The 24046-nt window shown below is 42.7% G+C and overlaps 1 protein-coding gene across 1 annotated transcript in view; it reads left to right on the forward strand.

Moving 5' to 3' along the window:
- Positions 1 to 24046, forward strand: part of CLIC4 (chloride intracellular channel 4) — a 45861-nt gene that overhangs the window by 12829 nt on the left and 8986 nt on the right. Inside the window, exons 2-4 of the mRNA XM_083511876.1 lie at positions 9832 to 9941; positions 19081 to 19206; positions 21254 to 21360. Coding sequence (XP_083368002.1) covers positions 9832 to 9941; positions 19081 to 19206; positions 21254 to 21360 — 343 coding nt within the window. The remainder of the gene's footprint in view (positions 1 to 9831; positions 9942 to 19080; positions 19207 to 21253; positions 21361 to 24046) is intronic.

A 24046-nucleotide genomic window follows, 5' to 3' on the forward strand; every position in this document is an offset into this window, starting at 1 on the left:
CTGCAAATGTTATTTTAATAGATACCCCTTCTATCTGAAATGTGTGCCATAAACATATAGCTGATTGTGTATACACCAAATATATATTTTTAAAAAGCTAAAGGAGAAACTGGGGCTCAGTTCTTTCATGTAGATGCATGTAACATTACCCAATAGCTCTTTTTAAAACAGGAAAAGCCACTTCCAGAGGAGTGGCAGGAGGAGGGTTCGCTTTCTTTGTCCTCTTTCCTCCCATCCCTATTCCAAATGTCACTTCTTATCCCCTGTGGCTTTTTGAAAACGTGGGTCCCAATTACCTCCATATAAATGACTTTTCATGTTACTGTTTTTTTTAACGGGTTGTTTGTGTTCCTGTGCGCAGTGTCTACTTGGGTCTTGATACACAGGTTGATTTGGCCAAGCAGTATGTTAGATGTATGGTATTATTGTGTGTCTATTGCTGTACTGGATCCTGTCAATGTTGTAAGTTCTCTTTTCATAATGTGGATAAATGGTAACTCTCCAATGAGATGGATTTGCACAGAGCTGAACCTTGGCAAGCAATCTTTCTGATGTTGTAAAGTATCCATGCAGCTTGCCATCTGTTTTGCTATAAGGGCTGGACCTCTGTTCTTCTAACCTTCAGCTTCCATCTTTCACATTTCAGCAGAGTTCTTGGATGCTTTCAGGAGTATTGACCTCATCTGTCATGAACTTGCACTTTTGTCCTTTTAAAGGGTCTATTGACTCTTTGACTGTTTGGAAGAAATGAGATAGATGGAAGCAATTAGTCTCTTGAAAGCTTGGTGTGACACACTGGCTGCAGAACTGAATAGTGGAACTTGGCACCATCAATAAGTTTTGAGAATCTAAAAATCCATGGTATGAGCAAGTGGCGAGAAGTGCATACTAATGATCAAGAATAGGCGTAGGATTGAAACTTAATAGACCTGCTGCAGTCTTATCTAGTGAATTTTACTGCTGTTTATTTGTATTTGACTATAGGGCATGACTAAGGTAACTGAGCAAATGGGCTCTCTGCTCCACCACCTCATTTGCTTTCACAGTAAGAGGAAAATCTCTTCCATTGCTCTGCGGTGATAATAATTTGTAAAAGTTAAAGAGAAGATGCACCAGTCAAAGAGTAAAAAGTTTTATTGTACTTCATGAATTATCAGGCATGTACATGAAACATGCATTACTTTATTACCTGCTTTAAAGCAGGAGCAGAGGGCTGCATGAGACCATCCCCTGGATAAGTTGCAGTGTTTCTGCCTTATATGGCTAGTGCTCTGTTTGAAACCCTTGATACCTTTGTGGGATGTGGAGATGATCTTGGCCACAGGCACAACCACGCATTGGCATCCTGTTCTACTGAGTAGAGCCTAACTGGCTCCCTGTTTTGCCAGTATTGCTTGTCTCCAGTGATTGTGTGACTGGAAGACAGATTGTGCAACCCCTTTTTCTCATTCCCTGCACTCCCAAAAAGCCTCTCCAGGCCTGTGTTGCACGGGATCCTGAAACTGGGTGGAATAAACCTGTGCAAGCTTTACGCTAAGTCACAGTGCCATGATTTGATGCCACCAGTTAGAAGAATAAAACATAAAATCTAGCACTGGCTTTGCTAACCATATGTCCTGATCAGTTGGTTGCTGAATAGAAAATATTAAAATTGCCAGAGTATCTTCTTCAGTGTGGGTGAGACGCAGTACTTGAGAAATACTTTCCACCCTTTTGTCAAATGCCTTGGCACGATTACCCTGCCTTTTCAGAAATGCTAAACATTTTATTCTTGTTAAGGCATCATTTCATGGCATTCGCATTCTTGGTGAGCTAGCATTTGGAAGTGAGGTGGGTTTTTGATTAGGAAATTTCTTCCTGGGTTGAACGAATTTTCCCTGTGATTCTATTTTGTCTCCTTGATGAAGTTGGGAATGCAGAAGAGTTTCTAGGGTAGGGTTTAACTCATCAAGTTAACTGAGCTTTGCAGTTTTGTACAATGTAGAAACTTCGAGCTTTCATCACAGCATAAAAGGCAGGACCCTGGTGCAAGGCGGAGGGAACCTCATGGCAACCTATTTTATTAAATTATCTCTTATTTACAAAAGGTTTAAAATGACTAATAAAGAAAAAACAACATACATGTTGATCTTTAAAATGTAATAACCATAAGAACAGCAGGAAAAAACAGTAAAAGTTCACTAAACTCACTAATTTCAGAGACTTTCCAGTGATGGCAGTGTTAATATGCTTGCTACACATGATTGCTTGTAAAGTTTCATACTTTAAGTCTCACGTTGCACATCTTAAAAGCAAACACCCAGTGTTAGCGAATTCCCCCACCAATAGTCAAGGGGTGTAACATAGGCTGGGAGAAAATGAGCCGTCATAGACGGTGAGGAATTTGAACTTGACAGTTGCATCTAATTCAGTGTTTGTTCTACCCATTCAAAACCTTAAATAACTTTAAAGCCCTATACAGATCAGGACCATAAGTACGTCAAGGACAGCCTCTCTCCATGTTGAACCTACTTGGACAGTGTGATCTTTAGCAGAGGCCTTTCTCTCACCTAGTCAATGCTTGGAGAAAAAGGGTCTATTTGCTTTATCTGTGCATGCCAATAGGAAACAGGCCCCATTGTCTGTGTGCAGTCAAGCCCTGCCCATCAGCTGGCATCAGAGGTGATGCCAGCTGATGGACAGGTTGGCGTGGTTGGGTGGAAAATAGCCTCATGAGCCAAATTGGACCCCCTGGCAGGCCAAGGTTGGCCTGTGGGCCACAGGTTCTCTACTTCTGATTTAAAACATTTATATCCCATCCTTTAGCCAAAAAAAAATGTCTCTGTGACGTTCTTTGCTTGTTCCTGCTTTTAATGGGAGCATCTGGGGTGAAGATTGCCTGATGCTTTTCATATCAGTGACTGCACAGCACACCAGTCTTTGTGCTTTCATAATATTGAGAAGCTTCCAGTTCCTGTGCAGGGGGTTCACCATCTAGGACAATATGAATATGAAGTGGGAGAATCAAAATGAGGGTGAGGAAGGTTTTAATGGGAAGTAAATGCAGAAAATGTGAGGCTGTGTTGGACCCAGAATACATTGCTGACCCCAGAATGCATTGCTGACCCCTGCTTATTAGCTCCTGCTGCAAACCAATGTGCAGCAAGAACTTCTACTGCTCTAGATTTCCCCCATTGATAGTTCAGTTCTAAAGGGTCACAAGGGTGTCTTTAAAAAATTCCCCAACGCATTGTGGGAGCTATTTTCCCATATGTAGCTCCTGTGTATAGAAAATCTATGTGATCTATCCATTAACATAGGTGGCATCCAGTTGCAGAGGTCTCCCCCACCTCCCGCCGAAGACACATTTTGCTTATAGAGATATCATTTTCATTATTATTACTTTACTATTATCAGTGCTTTCTTTCAGGGGGTACTCAAAGGTACGCAGTACTGGGACCTCTTTTTTTTTGTTGTTGTTAAAAAGTGTGGCACTGATTGTAACAACTTCATGGTGAGTACCGGCACTTCTTCTTCTATTAAAACAACAACAACAGATTAATTAATTAAATTTCTATACCACCCTTCATCAAAAGTTGAGTCAAGCACATGTCACTGTGGTTGCTGCTGAAATCATTTGCTTGGCCTGTGTTGTCTTAGTAGCATATGGAACCTCTACTTCTGTACTAAACCATGTGAGGAGGGGGTGGTGAACACGTGGAAGCAGCAGGACTCCCAAGTTTGAACAGAGATTTCCCAGGAAGTCTTCAGATATGCCTCATTTTCTTTTTATTGTCCACAGTAGGAAAGACTTCTGTTTTACTTCTTACTGTTGTGTTTTAAGTGCAATATGAAATGGAGAAGGTGACTTTAATGTAAAACTACAGTGAGCTGTATAAATGTGCATAAATACAACCCACTTCATTACTCTGCAAGCATAAAACACTCTGGAAAATGGAACTATTAACATTATTGTCTCAGATCTCTTATAGCTGTCGCACAATTTCTTACAATTATGTAGCTCAAATGGCTCATTGAGTCTGCCTTTTTGAACACCTTTTACTGAAATGTGCAATTGATTCTAACTACTTGAGAACCCCTGAAGACTGCCGAAATTCTCTTTTGGGTGTTCTCAGGCTTCCAAAACTCTGGTTTGTTTTAATTTTTGTTCAAACATACTTTTTAAAAACAGCTAGAATTTTTTTGTTGGCATTTTCTCCCCAGAAACCGATGCTAACAAGCTTTATACCTGTCATGGTTGCAGGTATCCTGCAAAAATGGCTCTTGAATGTAGACAGAATCAGTTTTGTGCGCTGAAGCCAAATTTTTCTTGGCATGCCTTTAACATTCTTCTTATGGTTTGTGTTCAAAGTACACTTGGGGAATACAGATGGGGAAAAGGCTTTCTGAGTTCATAAAAATGCAGTGGCTTCCTGAAGGCTTCATATCTGGAACTAGGTCTGGATTATATTTTGGATTCAAGCTATTGTTTTGGTGAGAGGTTTCCGTATCTTCTAAGACATTAACATTGAAGGAAAATGCTCATTTTAAAGAATTTAGTTAATGAGTAAATACTGATCAGTGCAGGGCCAATCATAGTCTAACCCTGAACCTGTCTGCCTTTCTCTTCTTTACAAGGGGGCTCTTTGATAATGTGGGGGTTACCATGGAAGGGATGCATACTTGCAATTCCCAACCTGTGTTGCTTTTTTCATTTCTCTTCTTTCCCCCTTTGGCCCTTGGGACTTTCCTCGGGCCCTGCTTTCATCCTCCTTGAGTGGTTTTGCCTGGCTAGGATGTGTCCTTGAACTCCAATCATGCTTCTTGCTTGTCTGGATAGAGGACAGAGGTGTGTGTGTGTGTGTGTGTGTGTGTGGAAATAAGACTAATACTCAAGGGTAAAACTGCTGGGCCCACTTTTGTTTCTGGCTCCACTTGCCATTGACCTGTGGTCCCTTGTAGGTTGTCCAGAAGGGAAAGTGGCCCTCAGACTGAAAAAGATTACCCACTGATGTAGGTAGGAGCAGTTGTATTGCTATTGGCTGCCTGGACCCACTGCCTGGATGTACATACTGTGTATACACTGGGGAATAGGAGTTGGGAAATGTGTTTAGATGTCCCATTGCTGGGGGGGGGGGACCATAACCAGGGCCTGATTGCTTTGTGCCAAAATGAGGTGGTGCAAGAACTGGGCTATATCTTTTATTATTAATAACTCCATGTTTAATATTTATTTTCTGACAGTATATTGATGATGGGACTTCTGGAAGAAGCTCATTGTAACATAGTGTTAATTAGTATTTAGAATTTTTGCTTGCCCTTTCCAGAATATTCAGGAAAAGTATTCCATCAGTATTGCACTGCTTTAAAACTGTTTTGGAAGAGTGCTTCTTGGAAACTATTTCACTTAACAAGTTTCAGATTCCAGAGATTCTCCAGAATGCTTTACATCTGCAAGCTGTTAGCATTAAAATAACTCCCTCCCTTGTGTCATCCTGGGATACAAAAGTGCTGCTGTTCTTAAAACTACTGATGTAATTGTTTATGGGTAAAGTATATTTTGTCATGATGAAAAATAACGTGTTACGTTTGTGGGTTGTCAGGTGCTGTGTTTGTCACCTGGTCCTTTGCCATCCCTACCAAAACGTTTGTAGTAGTATTCTCTTCAGTTATCCAGATATACTAGAGATGGCAGTAATTAATTTTGGAATGAGGAAACACACTAAATCCAGATTTTGCATTGTTTTGCTTTTTGCCATGTGTCCCAGCACCACCCATGTAGGAACATAGGAAACAGCCTTGTACTATATCAAACCACTGGATCCATTTGACTGGAAGCCAGTATTTCAGGCAGGGGTCTCTGAGCCAAACCTGGTGGTCTTGGGGATTGAACCTGGGGCCTTCACCATGCAAATGCTCTAGCACTGAGCTATGGCCCTTTTTTCATATTAAATTTTGAAGTTTTGCGTCATTTTATTAGTCCAATTCTAATCTCATCTAGACAATTGGATACACTACAGTTTGCTTTTTAATAAAAGGTTTGCTAACCAATGGCTCATTAAAGCAGCTCTGTATGGATTTAATAAACTTCGTGTTCCCTTAGGAATGTAGTAGCAGCCCTTTTCCCAACGTTGATCAAGAAGTACAAGGTAGTTCCTGAGAAGCAATTCGTCTCTTGGGATATCAGTAGTAATCTTCATAATGCCTTTTAATAAACATGTGAAATACTTTGGATTAAAAATAGAGGCATAATAGGTGGAATAAGGCAGACCTGCTTTCCCAACATGTCACTTCAAGGGGGAAGAGTTAAAATGGAACGAAGACCAGTTGCCAGTTAAGGCCACCTGCTAGAGCAGAGGTGGGCCACCTGTGGTTCTCCAGATGTTGAACTTCAGCTCCCATCTGCTTCAGTCAGCATGGCCAGTGGCCAAGGATGATGGGTGTTGTAGTCCAACACCATCTGGAGGGCCATAGGTTGCACACCCATGGGCTAGAATCAGGCATAGGCAAACTTGGCCCTCCAGATGTTTTGGGACTACAACTCCCACCATCCCTAGCTAACAGGGCCAGTGGTGAGGGATGATGGGAGTTGTAGTCCCAAAACATCTGGAGGGCTGAGTTTGCCTATACCTGGGCTAGATGATACTCCAGAGAGATCTTCTTAATCTGGTGAAGCAGGCTAGACAGTTTCAGAGCTTTTTTTTTAAAAAAAAAAGAGAGAAAGATTGCCACTGAAGTAGCAAGTTTGTTCTAATTGGAAATCTAGAAAGCATTTTCTAAAGCTTTATGCCTTCCTCCTCTTGACTCACTTTGCTGGGGCATCTAGATTGTCCTCCTGAAATCACTTTATTATTCAGGCACATCTGGTTTGAGCAGCTTATTCATGCTACTTGTCTGGATAGTAGTTTGGAAGTGGTTACTTGGAGCTTATGGCTTTATAGAATAGTGTGTGTCAGTGCATGCAGAGAGCACGGTTTGGACTAGATTTTCATGCCCTTTCCAGCCCTTTGGTTTTGGGAGTTGGAAATCCCTGGGTGTTCTTGGCACAGTCATAGTAATTTTCCAGTCTCTGCCCATTTCTGCTAAATTTGTCAGAGGCCTTCATGTTTCTGTAAGTCTCACTTCCCATTTCTCAGTTGCTGGCTGCTTTTTTGCTTCGGCGAAAGCTATCTTTATACATTGTGGATTTGGACAAATAAGCACATGATTAAAGCAATGAATACCTAAAATATGGCTTCAGATATTTAGACCTATATCACCGGGGGCAGAGGCACCACAGCATGGTCTGAAAGAAGTGTGCATGTGTGTGTCAGAGAAGCAAGGGCTACCATGACATGACCCCCCCCCCCAGGTAAGAGTTTCTGGATCACACAGTTGAGTAGGCTTGCCTTCAGCACAACTTGTGACCTACTAAGCAAAATGCAGCCCCTCAGCCATGTATTGTGGTTTGCATGGTGCTCTGTATACCACCCTGTTTTTCATTCTTAAGCAGGCACCAAAACCAGAAGGTGCCTGGAGGCTTTTCTGAGCTGTGTTTGACTTGGTGGGTCACAAGTTTCACCAGTCTTGATATTGATGCATGTAGAAAGCTTTCCGTCTTTGGGCTGTCATCTCAGACTGACTTTTCAGTGAGCTAACTAAGGCACACTGGTAGGTGGTGAGCTTTATCAAACTGCTTTATAAATTCTAAAATACTAGTATTACATGCACAGTAATATAGCAGGTTTGGTACAAAAATAACAAAGAACTGGTAAAAAGGAAAGAGAACTCATCCTCGCTACTTTCCCTCTGCGTTACAAAGGCAATTATGAAAAGACTGCCACATGATATTCCAAGCCCACAGTTTCTCTTAAGATAAGATAAGTCAGTTTTTCTAGAATAGCAATTTGTAAAGCTACCTAGCGCCAGTGATCCACGGTTATATTGGCTGAGTCCTTCCCACCTTGTGATACCACTAAACAGGCAGATACTATTAAATATATCACCAAAGGTTTCAATATTAAATTAGAATTACTATCTATCAAGCTGCTTATTGAGCTGAAACAGTGCTGATGATAACAGAGGCTTCCTTTAATCTTTCAAAGGCGTTAACTTTTTAGTCTCTTCTCTTGGAGGAAATGCTACACAAGGGGCTGATCCCTCCTCCTTTCTCTTGGGATGAAACTACTTGTGTTGCAACTTTCTGGTCCTTACCCTATCTACTGAGTCACCTGTTCTAATTATGGGCAGTGATGTGGGATGGAAAAATTTTCAGTGATTTATTTTTCCATTTCATAAGTTCATTCATAACAATGGATGGATGCCAATTGCAAATACAATAGTAGACAAGTCTGGCAGTTTCAAAGTTGTTACTTTGCTTCTTTCTAGTAAAGAAAACTAAGTGTGCTAAATGAGATCACTCGGGGGGAGGGATGGGGAACTTCCTTCAGTTGAGGGCTGCATTTCCTCATGGGCAATCTTCTGTGGGGCCACATACCAGTAGTTGGCATGGCCAGAGGCAAAAGTGGGCAGATGGCACACTGTAGTACAGTAGGCTATATTCAATCCATTCTAAAGCCAGTGGTTATCCAACTTCAGGGACACAATTCAGTTTAGGCCAAAACACTTAAGGGAGAGGGTGAAGCAGGACCACTGAGGGGTGTGGCCCAGGGAGAGTCCCAAGGGCAATATTTATTTCTAGGCCTGAGGCTTCCTACCCCAACTCTAGGGGATCTTTCTAGGGAAAATTTCTAATTTTCTGATGGAAAACCCCTTTTAGTCTATCTTGGCAAGCAGTAATTAACCCTGAAACTCATACAGGTGGTACCTAACCCCTAGGAAGCTGGCAGTGATCCATCCTGGCGCCACCACATTGCTGTAGGTGCTGCCTCACACTTGGTACATATCTCCACATGTGGTGGGAATGTATGGAAATCCAGCCTTTCTGGAATTTGATATTCCAAGAAATTGATAAACCAACAAAGCAACAATTAGAAGTCAGGCCAGAATTAGCTTTATTAAATATAGTTTAAGAAAATAATCTGGATTTATTTAATAAATAATTAATAAGACATTTATTACAAATGGCGAGACACAATATAACCCGACACTGGGAAACCCTTTCTGGCACAACGATAGACATTTAGTACAAAACAGTTTGGAAAACAGCCCTCCATGAGAGATTTACAAATAACCTACAGTTGACACATGGACAGATAAAGAAAAAAAATGACTTTACCTTGGTATTTACCATGGTTTAATTTCATAGCACATGCCAGTATTCCAGAAAGTGAATAATCTCCCCACATCAACATTTGGCTCAATCTGGTTGATCTAGATTTAAATCCCCCCGCCGCCCCCCGGTTCATCAGTAGACCAACACTTTATACTGTGTTGTTGGTAACATAATAGGAAAAGTGGCTTTTACTCATGCTTAATCTAAGCACAACCACAAGGGCTTCTGATTAGGTTTTCAGCTGTTCGGTGTTGAATGTTACCTATTAACTCAGTTCTATCCTGTTCCCCATTTGTTTTTGTTTAAACCAGCACATGAACAAACCTTAACTATGAACCATATGGATATTATTACTAATGTTTATGCTATTTTTGTGATATACAAATAACGTGAGAAGACTTGGTCTTTTATTTGTATTGTTTGTTATTCCTATGATCCTTGTTTACAAAATCCAGTGAAAAGTTTTTTTTTTTAAATCCTGATGCAAATTTCCCCATGCAAATTACCTTCAGTTTGCAAATGAATTTTTTTCAGTTCAAAACTGTTCTTGAAGCTCACATCACTGCTAATGGGTGACAGAAAATGGATCTGGGCATCTGGTGCACTTGTATTAATGTTTTTTCCTCCTCTTTTCGCAGGCTGGAAGTGATGGTGAAAGCATAGGCAACTGCCCCTTTTCTCAGAGACTCTTCATGATTCTTTGGCTGAAAGGAGTGGTATTTAGTGTAACAACAGTTGACTTGAAAAGGTAGGAAACATGACATTCCCTTACATTTCTACTTTATATCTGGTTATCTTTGAGAGATTTAAGTAATAGGGTCTTCTTTCCTACACAGCAGATTCTAGCTGCTGTTGCTGGGAGATAAACCCTGTGCGATTACTTTCTTGACATCTTGAAGATTTATAAACCTCTGTATCGGAGAGTTAATATCAGACATAATAACTGAAGCAAGGATATGTTATGTGGAAAATTGGAAGATGTAAACAGTACAGTGGTACCTCGGGTTAAGTGCTTAATTTCTTCCGGAGGTCCGTACTTAACCTGAAACTGTCCTTAACCTGAAGCACCACTTTAGCTAATGGGGCCTCCTGCTGCTGCCATGCCGCCGGAGCATGATTTCTGTTCTCATCCTGAAGCAAAGTTCTTAACCCGAGGTACTATTTCTGGGTTAGTGGAGTCTGTAACCTGAAGCGTATGTAACCTGAGGTACCACAGTACTCCAATTCTCTGAATAACCTGCATGAATAGTTGCTGTCAAAAGCTAATGAATTATATTTCATCATCTGCACAGCCTCTGTGGCATATCCTTTGTAAAAGGATTTTGTCTTTACACCTCACAGAGCTACAATTCCTAGCAGTCTTAAACTACAGTTCCCAAGATTCTTCTCAACTCAGCTAATTGAGTGCCTGTTGAAGGGAATGATGACTTGGACTTTAGGAAAATAGCTCAGACTAGTGTGGTTGCCTGCCATGTTTGTACTTCTGTGCTCATTTCATTGAATGATATTTTTATTTAAGGCATTTATAAGCCACTTAATATTATCTTAATAAGGTAGCTATTCACAACTGCTCTTCTGCTTGTATTGTATTACAGCTCTGTTAATGAGGTTCAAAATTTATTTTTCTTTTGCTAACGAGATCAGGATTTGGACTTCACATTGTGCTGGGCTCTTCCCGGTACAAAAGTTCACAAGCAAGCAATTGTGGGGCACAGGAAAAACTTAAATCTTGCAAGCTTGTTGTTCTGTGACATGCTTTTTCCTTTGTGCAGTCTTGTTAAATATAGCGCTGCTAACAAGAGGTTATTTCCAGTTAAATTCTGCTAGTAGCTAAGGCCACAAGCAAAAATATGTGTGGACTAAATGGAGACACGCTTAGCGCCCCCCCCCCCAAGTGCTCATAGGTTTTCTGCTTCTCTGTAGTCAGTAAAGACAGAGGCTTCATTCTTTTCCCTCTTCAGGAATGCAGCTTGTGTTTGTGTGCAAGAATTAGACTTCTTTTGTTGGCCAGAGCATAGCTGCAGTGTGCAGAATTTGTTCGAGAATGCAGGGCAAGCTTTTGGCTTTGATTTTTTTTTAAAAAAATGCTTGAGGACTACTTTCTTTAAAATGAAATGAACCCCCACCTCCAAAATCCTTGAGCAAGTACTTTTCAGATGGTGTTCCAGGAAATCCTGGCATTCCCCATAAGTCTGGAAGCTTCTCTGTCAGCAATAACATTCAGGAAAGCATGCATGATAGTTTACTTCCGCTTTAGTACATGTTCTTTTCAATGTACATGCTGTATTCTAGGGTGCATTTGGCATGACAAAAGTGCTAAAGTGGAGGCCAACAGGCCTAGCAAGCTGAGATTGCTCCTAGCAGGATCCCTTTCCAAGTTGCAAGGAGTCTTTGGCAAATAATGAAAGGTTTTACTTGGTAAACAAAATAGGAACATAAGAGCAGCCCTCCTGGATCAGGCCAATGGGGCATTTACTCCAGTATCCTGCTCTTACTGTGGCTAATGAGATGTCTATGGGATGCCTATAAGCAGGACAACAGCCCTTCCTCTGCATGGTCTCCAGAGGCATACTGCCTCAAACTGTGAAGGGAGAACATAGCTATTGTGGCTTTGGGGGCCATTGATAGTCTTGTCATCCATAAAGTTGTCAAATCTTTTAAAGCCACCCCAGTTGGTGGCCATCACTAAATTGAAGCAAGTTTCCTGAAGGTAGAAATCTTGAAACCAGTTGTCTAACCTACTGACTTGGTTATGTCATTTAGGGATGCTGCTGAGGTGTAGAATAGAGAGGTTCAAAAATGAACTCTTGCAACCCCTGAGCCCCTGTTAAGCAGAATCCAGCCACCTGATACGAGTCTGACTCTTCATCGGTCAGCCCACATGATTACACACTGCTGCTGTTGCTGAAGTGGCAATGGGGAAGAATTATGATGAGCCCCCGGTAGACCAGTTAGCGATTAGGGCAGGGGTCAGCAAGGCTTACCTTGCCTGGGCCAGTTCACTCTAGTGGAGATCCCTCTGTGGGCTGGATCGCCCGCCCGCCCATGATTTCCGGCATCTGCGCCTGTGCGTCTCTGCAGATGTGATTTCCGGTGCTGCGGAAGTGAGTCGGTTTAGCGCAGTGCGTGGGGACTCGCTGAGCGGGCGGCTCGGTTCAGGGGTGGCTCGTGGGCCAGCTAAATTACCCCTGTGGGCTGCTTGCGGCCCATGGGCCTTAGGTTGCCAACCCCTGGGTTAGAGGAACCATATCCTCAATGGTTCCTGATTGTTAATGGTTAAATGCTCAACCAGAGGTTGCTGGACTGCAGCTTCCATTTCTTCTCTCTTCACTATGCTGACTGGAGCTGATGGGAGTTGGATTCCAGCAACAATTGGCAGGCCACAGGTTCCCCTACCCCTGCTGTAGACCCTAATGGAGGCTGTCCCACCATCAGGTTAAGATCACTAGGGATTATTGGTGGAGGGATGTAGCTGTAGGTTTGTGGAGAAGGAATTGCCCAACTTGGGTCTGAGGTTAAGCAAGTTAACTTTGCATCTGTTCTAGTGCGAACCTAGTGGAACTTGTCTGTTACAAATGTATAACCTGTCCCATTGGCTGCCTTTTTATAACTCTGGCCAGCATATTGTCTGGGCACTTGTCCAGTGAATCTTAAAAAAAAAACCAACCACCACCAAGTGACGCATGCTATAATGACTCTCAGCTTGAGCCACTCCCTCTTTACTAGCCTGGAAGAAATGGAAGTTCTTTTTACCAGGGTATTTATAGCAATGTTCCATAGGTCACTGTTGTTTGTTACTTTTTTTGGGCTTAACAGCCTCCACCCAAGACACACAAAACTTGCTTTTGTCCTCTTTTGGCCATCTCTGTCTTATACTTCACTCCGAGTTGGGTAATAGCCCGGATTCTTAAGTATTTTATTAAGTCTCTTTAAGAACTGGCCTCTTGCTCCCAACTACTCCAGTCTATCTTGCTTGCCTCAGGTGAGAGCCAGTGTCATAAGAGACAGCAGATGTGTGAAATCCAGGTTCAAAACCCTACTTGCTTCATGGAGCTCCCTGTGTGGCTTTGAGCAAGTCAGTCAATACCTAGGCTGAATCTGTCTCACGGGGCTATTAGAAGACATTGGGGTAAATCCTGTATCCTTCTCTGAGCTTCTTGGAGGAAGGATGGGGTGCAAGCTTGGGGCTTTTGTTGCATGTAAATCAGAGCAGGGTTTCCAGTATATAGAACAGTGTTCTTGTTGAGACACGACAGGCACCCACAACCTGCACTTTGCAGAAACAATTGACGACATTTCCGTCCCAACCAGCTTTCCCAGCTGGATGAATATGTCTCTGCTGTGGGTGTCTGCTTCGTATTGTTTTTAAATTTATCTGGAGTTGTTTTTTGTATCTTAACCGCTTTAGCTGCTAATATTGAGTTATTTACATTGTATATTGAGAGCTGTATGTGCAATGCCATAAATCAGGCATAGGCAAACTCAGCCCTCCAGATGTTTTGGGACTACAACTCCCATCATCCATAGCTAACAGGACCAGTGGTCAGGGATGATGGGAATTGTAGTCTCAAAACTTCTGGAGGGCTGAGTTTGCCTATGCCTGCCATAAATAAACGGTAACTGTGTAAATAGCCCACAAAAGCTGTAAACCTGCATATATTTGTTGTTGTTGTTTTTACTCACCTGTTAATAGGCTGCATGCTATGCTGGTCACAGAGGAGGATTGGCTGCCTCTTCCATTTGGGGCCATCCCTGGAGTGTGTTTGTGTGTGTGTGTGTGTGTGTGTGTGTGTGAATAGGAGCTACTTTCCCAGCCCTGTACCTAAGGCAGTGGTGGGATCCACACACTGTGAGTTGCCCAACCTACCACCACCACTTGGGGACAGCCGTATCGACTAAAAATGAAATGTAAGCTACTACCTCTGAGCAGACGAGTGAAAACTAAATAAAACAAAAATGACCTCCTAGCAAGCAGACGGATGGAGGGGTCCTGCTCCATCCCTAGCCAGCCTGCTGCATTTCTATGATGGTTTTGGCAGTAGAGGCTGTTTGTCCTTCTGCAGTTCTCACAGAAACCATCCCTCCTCCACTGCCAGCTTGCTCACTTCCCTACATGGAATTCAATGCAGTCTCCCACAATGAATTTAAATTGTTAAATACAAGGCTGGTATAGTGACAGTGGTATAGTGGTATAGTGACAGGTTCCCTTCCCATGGATGCACAGAAGACGAGTTAGTAGTTACAGCATGGCAGTTGTGGCCCATACAGCTGCATCACTTGCAGCGTGGGTGGGAACTCCTGTTAAATGGATGCGGTTTCAGCTGTGTGCCATAGGAAAGGCTTAAAGAGCACTCGCTTGTGGTGAGTAAGATTGGCCTCCAGGCAGGGGAGGTTTTTTTGTAAATGGGATGAGAGTTGGCTCTTTCAGGCTCTTGCACACCTATTATGTATACTAGTATCTGTTGGCAGGCAGACTGGTACAAACTTTGCAATGTCTTTGAATTAGGCCGCCAGGCTAAGACATCATGCACACTTTTGAGTAATATGATTACTCGCATACGCTTATTTCACATTCTCTCTCCTTTCCTTAAAAACGTCCTCTACCTCAGCCAGAACAGTACTAGACTATCCCTAGAGATGCAGGGTATGGTTTTGCTATGCTTCTACATAACAAAGTTGGGAGCCACCCACACAGCCTGAACCCATGGTGTTAAACTGGGAGCTGACATTGACCATAATTCTCTGGTGCAGAGTGACTTTCTGTTGTTCTCTGGTTAACACCCTAAATGCTTTGCATTGGAAAGCAGAGTGGAAAGATGCTTCAGTTTTATGCCAGGTGCCAGAAGGATTGGTTTGGAAAGAAGATGCTACAGATTCCTAATAATAATAATAATAATAATAATAATAATAATAATAATAATAATAATAATAAATTTGACATCACTAGCACCAGATGTGTTTTGCTAAAAGCTCATTTAGACTGGTGCAAACATGCAACATAAACAGGTGTGGCCAACAGGGAAGAAGGGGTAAAGGAAACTGTAAGGGAACTGACTAGCTCTGTTGAGGATGCTTAAGGGGGATTGTGACAGCAGTAGGTTTAATTTGCTTGTTTTTGGAGAGGGGGTGTAGTTTGCCAGAAGCCCAACCCCCTTTCAGAACTTGTTTTGACATTTGCTGAGGGTTTGGTCTTGCCTGCTCCCAGAACAGAATGCACCCTTCACACCTGAGAGGTATGATTTGCCACTATTTTTCCCATCTGAAAAGAACCTCCTCTAACCAATGGGAGAAATTGGAGGAGAGCCACTCCAGTAATTTTCTGTAATTATTGTGGGTGTACACAGCAGTGTTTTAATTGAAGCTTAAGCTGCTTAAGGTATGAAACTGACTCACAAATCTCAGCAGCTTTTGGAGAAGGACAAATTAGGAACACTTTGAGTGTGTGCACACAGTTAAGGGCAGGTTTGTGGCAGCTGAATGTTCTGCTCTTATTCTCTGCCATGAAACAAAAATCTGGGAGAGGCTGAATTGGACTAGCCGCTAGATGGATCAGTGGTCTGACTCAATGTAAGGCAGCTTCCTGTGTTCCTGAATTACTGAATAGTGGTTTTGGTGTAACATTGCACAAAATTCATCTACCAAGAAATGGCATGACTAGCGTGTAAAAGAAAGGCCTATTATTGCTGGGCAATACTTTTTAGGTAGGACCAACAAAATTGTCTCCCAAATACTGAGTAAGCTTTGGAGTTTTCCAAATTATTAACCAAACTAGCACTCGGGAGGTGGAGGTGGAGGATATGAAAACAAACCCTAACATGCAAAAAATTAGGCTGCTGGGTGGAATCCCAAGATAACAGTTGTAGGATGGCTGAATTAGTCCAGTCTCTGATAATACTTGTGTGTATCCGTTTATACCTGGGATCCTGGGGTGAAGAAGCAGTGCCTGATCAGCACTTTTTGATAACTTAAGTCTAGCTTTGGCATGGGACACCTTGTTTTTTTGGAGAGCCCTGTTTTCTCATTCTTTGAAAACTCTAAGCAGATGGGAATAATGGCAAGACATCAAGCTGTGGCTGTGCTTGCTTTCGAAGTTTCCCCTGTTCAGAGGAGAGGTCTGGTGGCTGCCTTGTGTTGATTCTTTTCCCCTTTTAGTTTTGCTTGTTAGTTTATACATCTGTTCAGCTCCCCATGGCTTTTCAGGCCATTTGTTGTACCAAGCTTCTGCCTGTCCTGCTTGCTGCATGTCTGGTTCAGTGCTAAATTCTAAAACTGGTTTTGTGTGAAGATCTTGTGTGCTTCTGGCTTACTAAAATGCTGGCTTAATACCCTGCAAAGTGCAATGCTGAGGTCAGTTCATGATTGACTGAGCATCCCTCACCGAACCTCAAATGTGGGAAAGTCAGCTAAGCTGGACATGAAAGGTGTACTTTTTTCTTTTGCATCACTGAGTGATTGCCAGATTTTTACCACTGGAATGATGGTGGGAAGGTGATTTTCTTACGCCTAATCAATGCCGGCGGTTCACTTTACCGGTAGTGCTGTCTCTACAGAGTTTCCCAGTGTAGGTGGTACAGGTCAGATGGGCATTGTGTGTGTGCCTCAGATGGGAAATAATCCAGGGCAGCACTAGACATTATTGTTGCAGGAAGCATCAGCTAAGCTTTATTGTGGTGTTAGCACAACATGCAAAAGTGTGGAAGCAAAAGACATGTGTATATACATTATTAAGTGCCCAACTATGTGCATGTGGAGAAATCTAGCTTAATTGGGGTCCCCCTGAAGGGATATATGTAGGGACTTAAAGATGCGTATATGCACAATTTACTTCTGCCCTTTGCATGTTTTGCAGCAGAAAGTACTGATGTAAGACTGATTCACTTTGTGACAACCAGAATTATTTAGCGAAGGTGGAAAAGGCCACAGCAGTGCCAACAGCTTCCTCCAGTGTCTGAGGTTTTGCCCCTGCTTCACAAAACTGGAAGCAGCCACCTGCTGCAGGATGTTGACTGAAAATCCTATTCAGGTGTACAGTATAGTCTGCCTGTTTGTTCCCAGTGATTCAAGGCAGCTTACCTCTCTGTACAGGCTCCCACTCTCTACTCCTGCTTTGATCTCCTTTTAAAGCCTTTGTACACCACTGAAAATTGCAACTGCAACATTAATGTTCCTTTCACTACAGTGGTGCCTCGCAAGACGAAATTAATCCGTTCCGCGAGTCTCTTTGTCTTGCGGTTTTTTCGTCTTGTGAAGCACGGCTATTAGCGGCTTAGCGGCTTTAACAAAAAGGAAACAAACTCGCAAGAACTCGCAAGACGTTTTGTCTTACGAAGCAAGCCCATAGGGAAATTCGTCTTGCGGAACGACTCAAAAAGCGGAAAACTCTTTCGTCTTGCGCGTTTTTCGTCTTGCAAGGCATTCATCTTGCGAGGTACCACTGTATGTCCACTAACAGCACCTTTCCTCCAATAACTCCCATATCCCCCCTTTTAAAAAGTCCAAACTTCTCAGTGTCTGTCTGATCTCACTGTCACTGAATTCCCCAGTGCACACAAACTTTCAAAGCAGTTTGCCCCTTCCTGTAACTCCTTTAAATCTGTGTTGGGGGAAAGGAGGCCCAGCCTGGCCCAGAAGGAAGCAGGCTTGATGGCAGCTGAGTGTCTGCTTTGAGGAGCCTGGATTGCTTTCCCCCTGCAGGTCTAACTGCCACTACAGTCTCTTGAAATAGGACTGTGCCAAACAAATCCACACTTGCCCTGGGTGGTGAAATTGTTTTGAGCTAGGGAAGTGTTACTGTCGGTTGGAGGGAAGATTAATGGCTGGAGCATAGTAACTAAATATTTCCCCTAGAGGAGTAGCTCTAGTCCCAAATTTGATGTCATAACCTGCTCTTGCACATTGTGCTAAATGTGTTTTGGCTTAACAGACCAACCCCCACAATGGAGCTCCTCTCCTTGTGTTAGCCTGCTTGTGTGCGTATGTTGTACTTCCTGTGGAACAGAGATTAAGACAACAGAGCCTGTATCAGCAGAACGCAGTCTTCATGGCACCATACAGATGCGTTTAGGTGTAGGTGGGTGGAACCTCAAAAATCCAGTTAGCCAAAGCTGTGCCCCCGCCTTGAGCCAGATAGGATGCATCACGTTAAATGTTACCTGCATGCATCTAAGAAATGTGCAATGCAAGGCGTAAAGTGAGCTTATGGGTGAATATGACACGTCCTATGGCAGTGCAAGCACAGAGAGCTGATCATAATTTTACTGATTTTTCTCTTACAGGTTTATAAACCGTTTCCCAGCTTGAATAATAAAGACATTTCTAGCTTTCCAAATTAGTTTGAAGATTTTATTACGTAGTCCTTAAAAGTAAAATTGTGCAGCATATCTCTGGTTGGATATGTTGTGCTCTATCAAACCTGCTGGCAAAGTCCTTGGAGTTCTGGATTCCCAGCGGAGGCAACTTCTACCTCAGGGACACCCCCAGGCCTTAAATTTTCCTAATTTATCTCAGGTTAAAAATGGTTTCCCCAGAGTGCTTGGGCCATAACTGCCTTATGTCTAAAAGAGGATTAGACAAATTCATGGAGGGTAAGGCCATCAGTGGCCAGTAGCCAGGATGGCAGTGCTCTGCCTCAATGGCCGGAGGCAGTAATGCTTCTGAATGTCAGTGGCTTGAAGCCACAGGAGGGGAGAGGGTTGTTGTGCTCAGATCTTGCTTGTGTGTGCTTCCTATAGGTAGCTGGTTTGCAACTGTGAGAACAGGAAAGCTGTACTAGACGGCCCACTGGCCTGATTCAGCAGGCTCTTATGCTCTTGATAGCACTAACTATGACTCTGCTGGAATTGCTCAACATACTGAAAGTTTTAATGTAGACAACTCTACTCTTGCAGGAAACCTGCAGACCTTCAGAACTTGGCACCGGGGACTCACCCGCCCTTCATAACATTTAACAATGAGGTGAAGACGGATGTGAACAAAATTGAAGAATTTCTCGAAGATGTCCTCTGCCCACCCAAGTAAGTGTCACTAATGAGGGTGGGTGTATTGCAGAAAGCTGTTTTGCTGGTGGTGGTCTTTGCCAATTCTCAGGATGGTACTGCTTAATCCTCTATATTGCTATGTACTCTTTATGCCAGTTAGTTGCAAGCTTACTTCATCAGCAATAAGAGATGGCAACTGTACATTATTACAGGCTTAGGGCCAAAAAGCTGTTCCTACCCTATCGAAGCTGTATCTATGGTATCTTTGTGCAACAGAGGCGAAATGCATAGGATTTCAAATTTCTGACCATGGGGTTTGCTTCAGCCAAGCAGGTCATGCAGCCACACCAGTCAGCTGCTCCGTTGCCTTGACTCCCCCCCTTTTCTTCCTTCCCATCAAACTTCTCACCAAACCCCTGGGCTATTGCACTCTTGGCATTGCTCTTTCCTGCTAGGGTGAGCAAGGATCGGATCCGAAAGTTAACTCTTGGTTAAGCATTTCTGTGACCTGAAAATTATTAAACGCAACAGACTGGGAAGCAGGTCTGAACAGAAAAGAGTCTTTGTGTCTTCATTCCCTTGTAAAAGGAGAGACCAAAGGGGATTGATGATCACCAGCGATTGCCATCTTAAAACTCAACATGAAGTTGGCATTACTGATATTGCCGATACTTGGGATAAAACCAAGTCTATCTTCTTCACTTAAAGTCTTGTTTTCCACAATAATTTTCCTTAGCATTTACAAACTCCTTAAGTGTACGTAGGGGTGTTCTTGTTCTGTTTGAATTTCATAAGGAGAAATGCAGTAGTTTCCTTACAGACTAGTAACCAATTCACTGTATTTTTCTTTTCCAACATGGCCCACAAATTTGCCTGCAACTGGTATCTTCTCTTTAATTCTGAAGAAATCTCCTGAGATTTCTGTCCTCATGCTGAACTTTGGACAGACTTTGAAGGCAATGAGATGCCTCTCTGCATGGTCTGAGTGATTTCCTCCCCTCCTCTTCATCCTTCTACTGCCTCATGGGAGGGAGGGAGGAGGGAGTCTCCCAGACCTTGTGTCTCTTAAGTGGCACAGTGCCAGTGACATCTTGCAGAGCTTTGAGGCTCTCCAGCACCTCTGTGGCTCAGTGCTTGCATAGCCTGATTCCTGGGAGAGAAGGGAATTTGCTCTCCCAGTCACACTGGGCATTAGAGTTGTTGGCACACCTTCAAAACTCACCACAAGCCCATATGGCGATCACAAACAGTGACTGGTTGTGAGGGTCAGCTAAAATGAGTGGACCCTAGGATGTCAAGGTGGGTATTCAGTGTCCTGGTTGATAGCTTTTTAGAAATCAGTCACTGTTTCACAACTAGCTTAAATCAGAATTTTAGATGTACCCATATTTATTCTAAGGTGAGTTGAGCAAGGGGTTATCCCTTTTTTTAATGGAAGAAATACTGAAATTGTCTCACTATGTGCATATTGGGACTTTCTGGAATATAACTTCAGCGCTAAACATGTTTCTGAAGGCTTGTCAAAAATATGGGCAGATCTGGTACTTGGACAAAATTCTAAACGGTTTGCTGCTCAAGTGGCAATGTATTTTAAAAAGTTGCATCCATTTAAATATTTCTCAGGGGAGGGCAGAGCTCCATGTGCTAACTCTGCAAATCTGTGGAATTCATTACGAAGGTAAAACAGCATTTCTAAGCCACCACACTTCTTGCGTAATATAATTGGCCACTGCTTGCTTTGGCAAAATTTCAGATGGCCTCTGACACTGAATGAATGACTCCTGTGAGTTCAGGCAGATGGAACTCTCTCCCATGTGCTTTGAGAAGAGCACTGGAGCATTATGTTTGTTTCTTTCAGGTGCTTAACACAGGAACAAGGTTGTAGTTATGCTGCCACTGTGCTCTTCCCAGCTTGCAGGAAGGATGAATTAAGTAGCTACAAAGTGATGATGCAAATATATGCCATCAGTAATAAAACTTTCTGGAAGGAAATATGCCCAACTTATATGGTACAGTGCCATGCTGCAATTGAAATCACACTGTAAATTCATATACAAATATATATATATATGTTTCTCTTCAGGTACACAAAGCTTTCACCAAAACACCCAGAATCAAACACTGCTGGAATGGACATCTTTGCTAAATTTTCTGCATTTATCAAGAATTCCAGGCCAGAAGCAAATGAAGGTAGGAAATCTATTTTTGAGTGTGTTTATGTGGCATTAGCTCTCTTTGCTATCCATCTTCCCCTTCAGTTTCTTAGCTTGCCCAAGTAGAGGTTTCTTCCAAACACAGACTGCTTTAAGGGCTAATGTCATGTTTTGCAATACATTCAGCAAAGCCTTGATTATCTTTCCTTAGAACTGCTTCTGCAGTAGCAGAGAAGTGGGGAGCAGAAGGTGCTCAATCTTTCCTGTGCCTTCTGTGTTCCAAATTACCCCATACTGCTCCCACCTCCACCCCCGTTGCCTCCATAAGCTTTCAAATGCATGTTTACAACTCTGCAAAGGAAAAAGTGACTGGTGGCAGAGAACGTGCAGTAATCAGACAGAGTTTAACCCCCTGGCACATGTCCACATCAAATTGTCTTTTTCTTAACTAGAATTTCAGCAAAAAAGAAGAAGAAATGAAGTAGGGGACAGTGTCATTGGTGTTTTGGTGCATGCATTTAAATAGAAGGCTTAGTGAGGCTTTTAAAGGCTTCTGGACCAGGCATGGAAAGTCTGCCCCCCCCCCCCGATATTATTGGACTCAAATTCCCATCAGCCCCAGCCAGCATAACCAATAGTTGGGAAGGGATAGGATTTGTGACCTGCAACATCTGGAGAGCCACAGGCTTTCCTGCCCTATTCTAGACCTCGAGGGGCTGAAGTGGGCGATTCCACTGCATTAATGGCAATGGGATCAACATCTGTATGGCTGCCCTGCCGAGACTGCATTCAAGAGCATTGTTTATGACTTCTGAGCAGCAGGTGATCTCGAGAACTGCTCTCATGTTTGGAAGCAAACAAGGTATAGCTCATGTAGCCTATCCCAGCTCTAATTTCCTAAGTCTGGCCAATGCTGGAGTCCGCACTTTTTATATTGATCTTTGGTCTGAGGCCTCAAGTAAAAGCTGGCCCTCTTGCCTGGTGGGATGAGACCTCTGTGAATGTACTTTTGTAGCCAGAGACAAAGGGAAGCATATATCATCTCATGCAGGCAGATTCTGGGTACCATTGGAGGCTGCTAAATGGTAAACTTCATTTGATTCATACATGGGGTACCACCCCAAAAAACAATAGTCTGGCGCAAGCCCTATTGAAATGAATGAAGTTTTGTAGGACCCTGTGAAATGTTGAGCTTTGTGGTTTTTGTACGTGGCCCTTTTCTCAGGTAGTCAGCAAAACTGACACACCTAGTTTGTGTAGTCATGAGCAGCCAGTTGCTTCTTATTTTAAAGGCTAAGGCTTGTAGCCAATGTTAGTCCTACTCAGAGTAGACCCACTGAAGGACATTAATTTCAACGAGTTTCCTCAGCCCTAATTTTTATCCTTGAAATGGGCAAATACACTTCCTTTGTCATTATGCCTAAGGATTGTCCTTCCATAGCTTCTGTCTTTCACTCATCTGGAAAATACATTATGGTCCTTGGAACTGACTCCCACCTTTTGAGCAAAGGCCCAGCTGTTTCCTCTCTCCATCCCTTGATTTGAAGTTCCGGGCTTTCCACATTTAAAAGATGTGCCAGCTGTGTGCATGGGCCTCATGAGATTTTTGTAAGTTCTGCTGACAACAATGGCCCACTAAAGTTAATCATAAAATTGCCAAAGCTGCTAAAAAAGCGTTGGAGTCATTGTTTGTGCAACCACCTTGCTTATGCTTAACAGCCCTTTTGCTGTTGCATTCTGAGAGCAACTGTGTATCCTCAGGACAGTCATTCACATCTATTTGTATTCAACAGCACATCCTCATCAAAAGCTAGCAACTTACATTTGCATGGAATTGGAGTTGTTGCCTCTCCGACTTCTGTTTGAATTTTGTACCATAAGTGCCTCCGGCCAGCTCTTGATAGCTATAAATTGGGCTCATGCTGGCTCTTTCTGCTGGAACTGCTGTCCAAGGATTATTATTTGGCATGGGGTGTGGAGAGGAAACCCGCATTAAAGTGAAATTGTACAGACATGAAGCATGGAACTGCTTCTTAGTGAGTATCAAAGAAGACAATTCCATAGAATTTGCTACTGCATAACTAAGTTCCTGTGTTTGCAATCCTTTGTGTAGGTTAAAAGTTGCACATCACACAAAGTGTGTCTTAAAAGAGAAAAAGCCGGTCTTCTTTTTTCCAACCCTTTGGCATATCTTGATCATGAATTTTAAAAAGTTGGCTAGATTATAATTTGATAGGTCATCTAGAACATGTGCGCATCCATTTGCAGTATTGGTTCAGACAGTTAATGTCTTGTTGCACCTTTTTAAAGACAAGTGGATTTATAGTGATACAACCTTAAGTGTTCTTGAGTCCCTTTCATCAGATGCACAAAAGGAATGTTCAGTTTGCCTGCAAGCAAATATGCACAGATATAGAAGGAAATACTGAAATATGAGCTCAGTAGGCTATAAAATGTGCTCATATGTGCACCCGCTTGCTTAGTCTTATGTATTCATGTCCATCTGTTCCTTCTGCTCTATTTTTTCATGGCCATGTGCCCCCACTGTCCACAGCTTTATACGTAGGTGTATTTGTCAATTGAAGATAACATTTCTTGTATCGGATGAAGTGGACACTGGTCCACAAAAGCTCATGCCAAAACAAGTTTCTTTAATGTGCCACAAGCTGTAGTAGACCAATCTTCTGATAGTAAAGAGAGAGGTGAGCAATGGAATCCGAAAG

The sequence above is a fragment of the Podarcis liolepis genome, assembly GCF_965112155.1.
Source record: "Podarcis liolepis genome assembly, chromosome: 7".
Taxonomy (NCBI): Eukaryota; Metazoa; Chordata; class Lepidosauria; order Squamata; family Lacertidae; genus Podarcis; species Podarcis liolepis.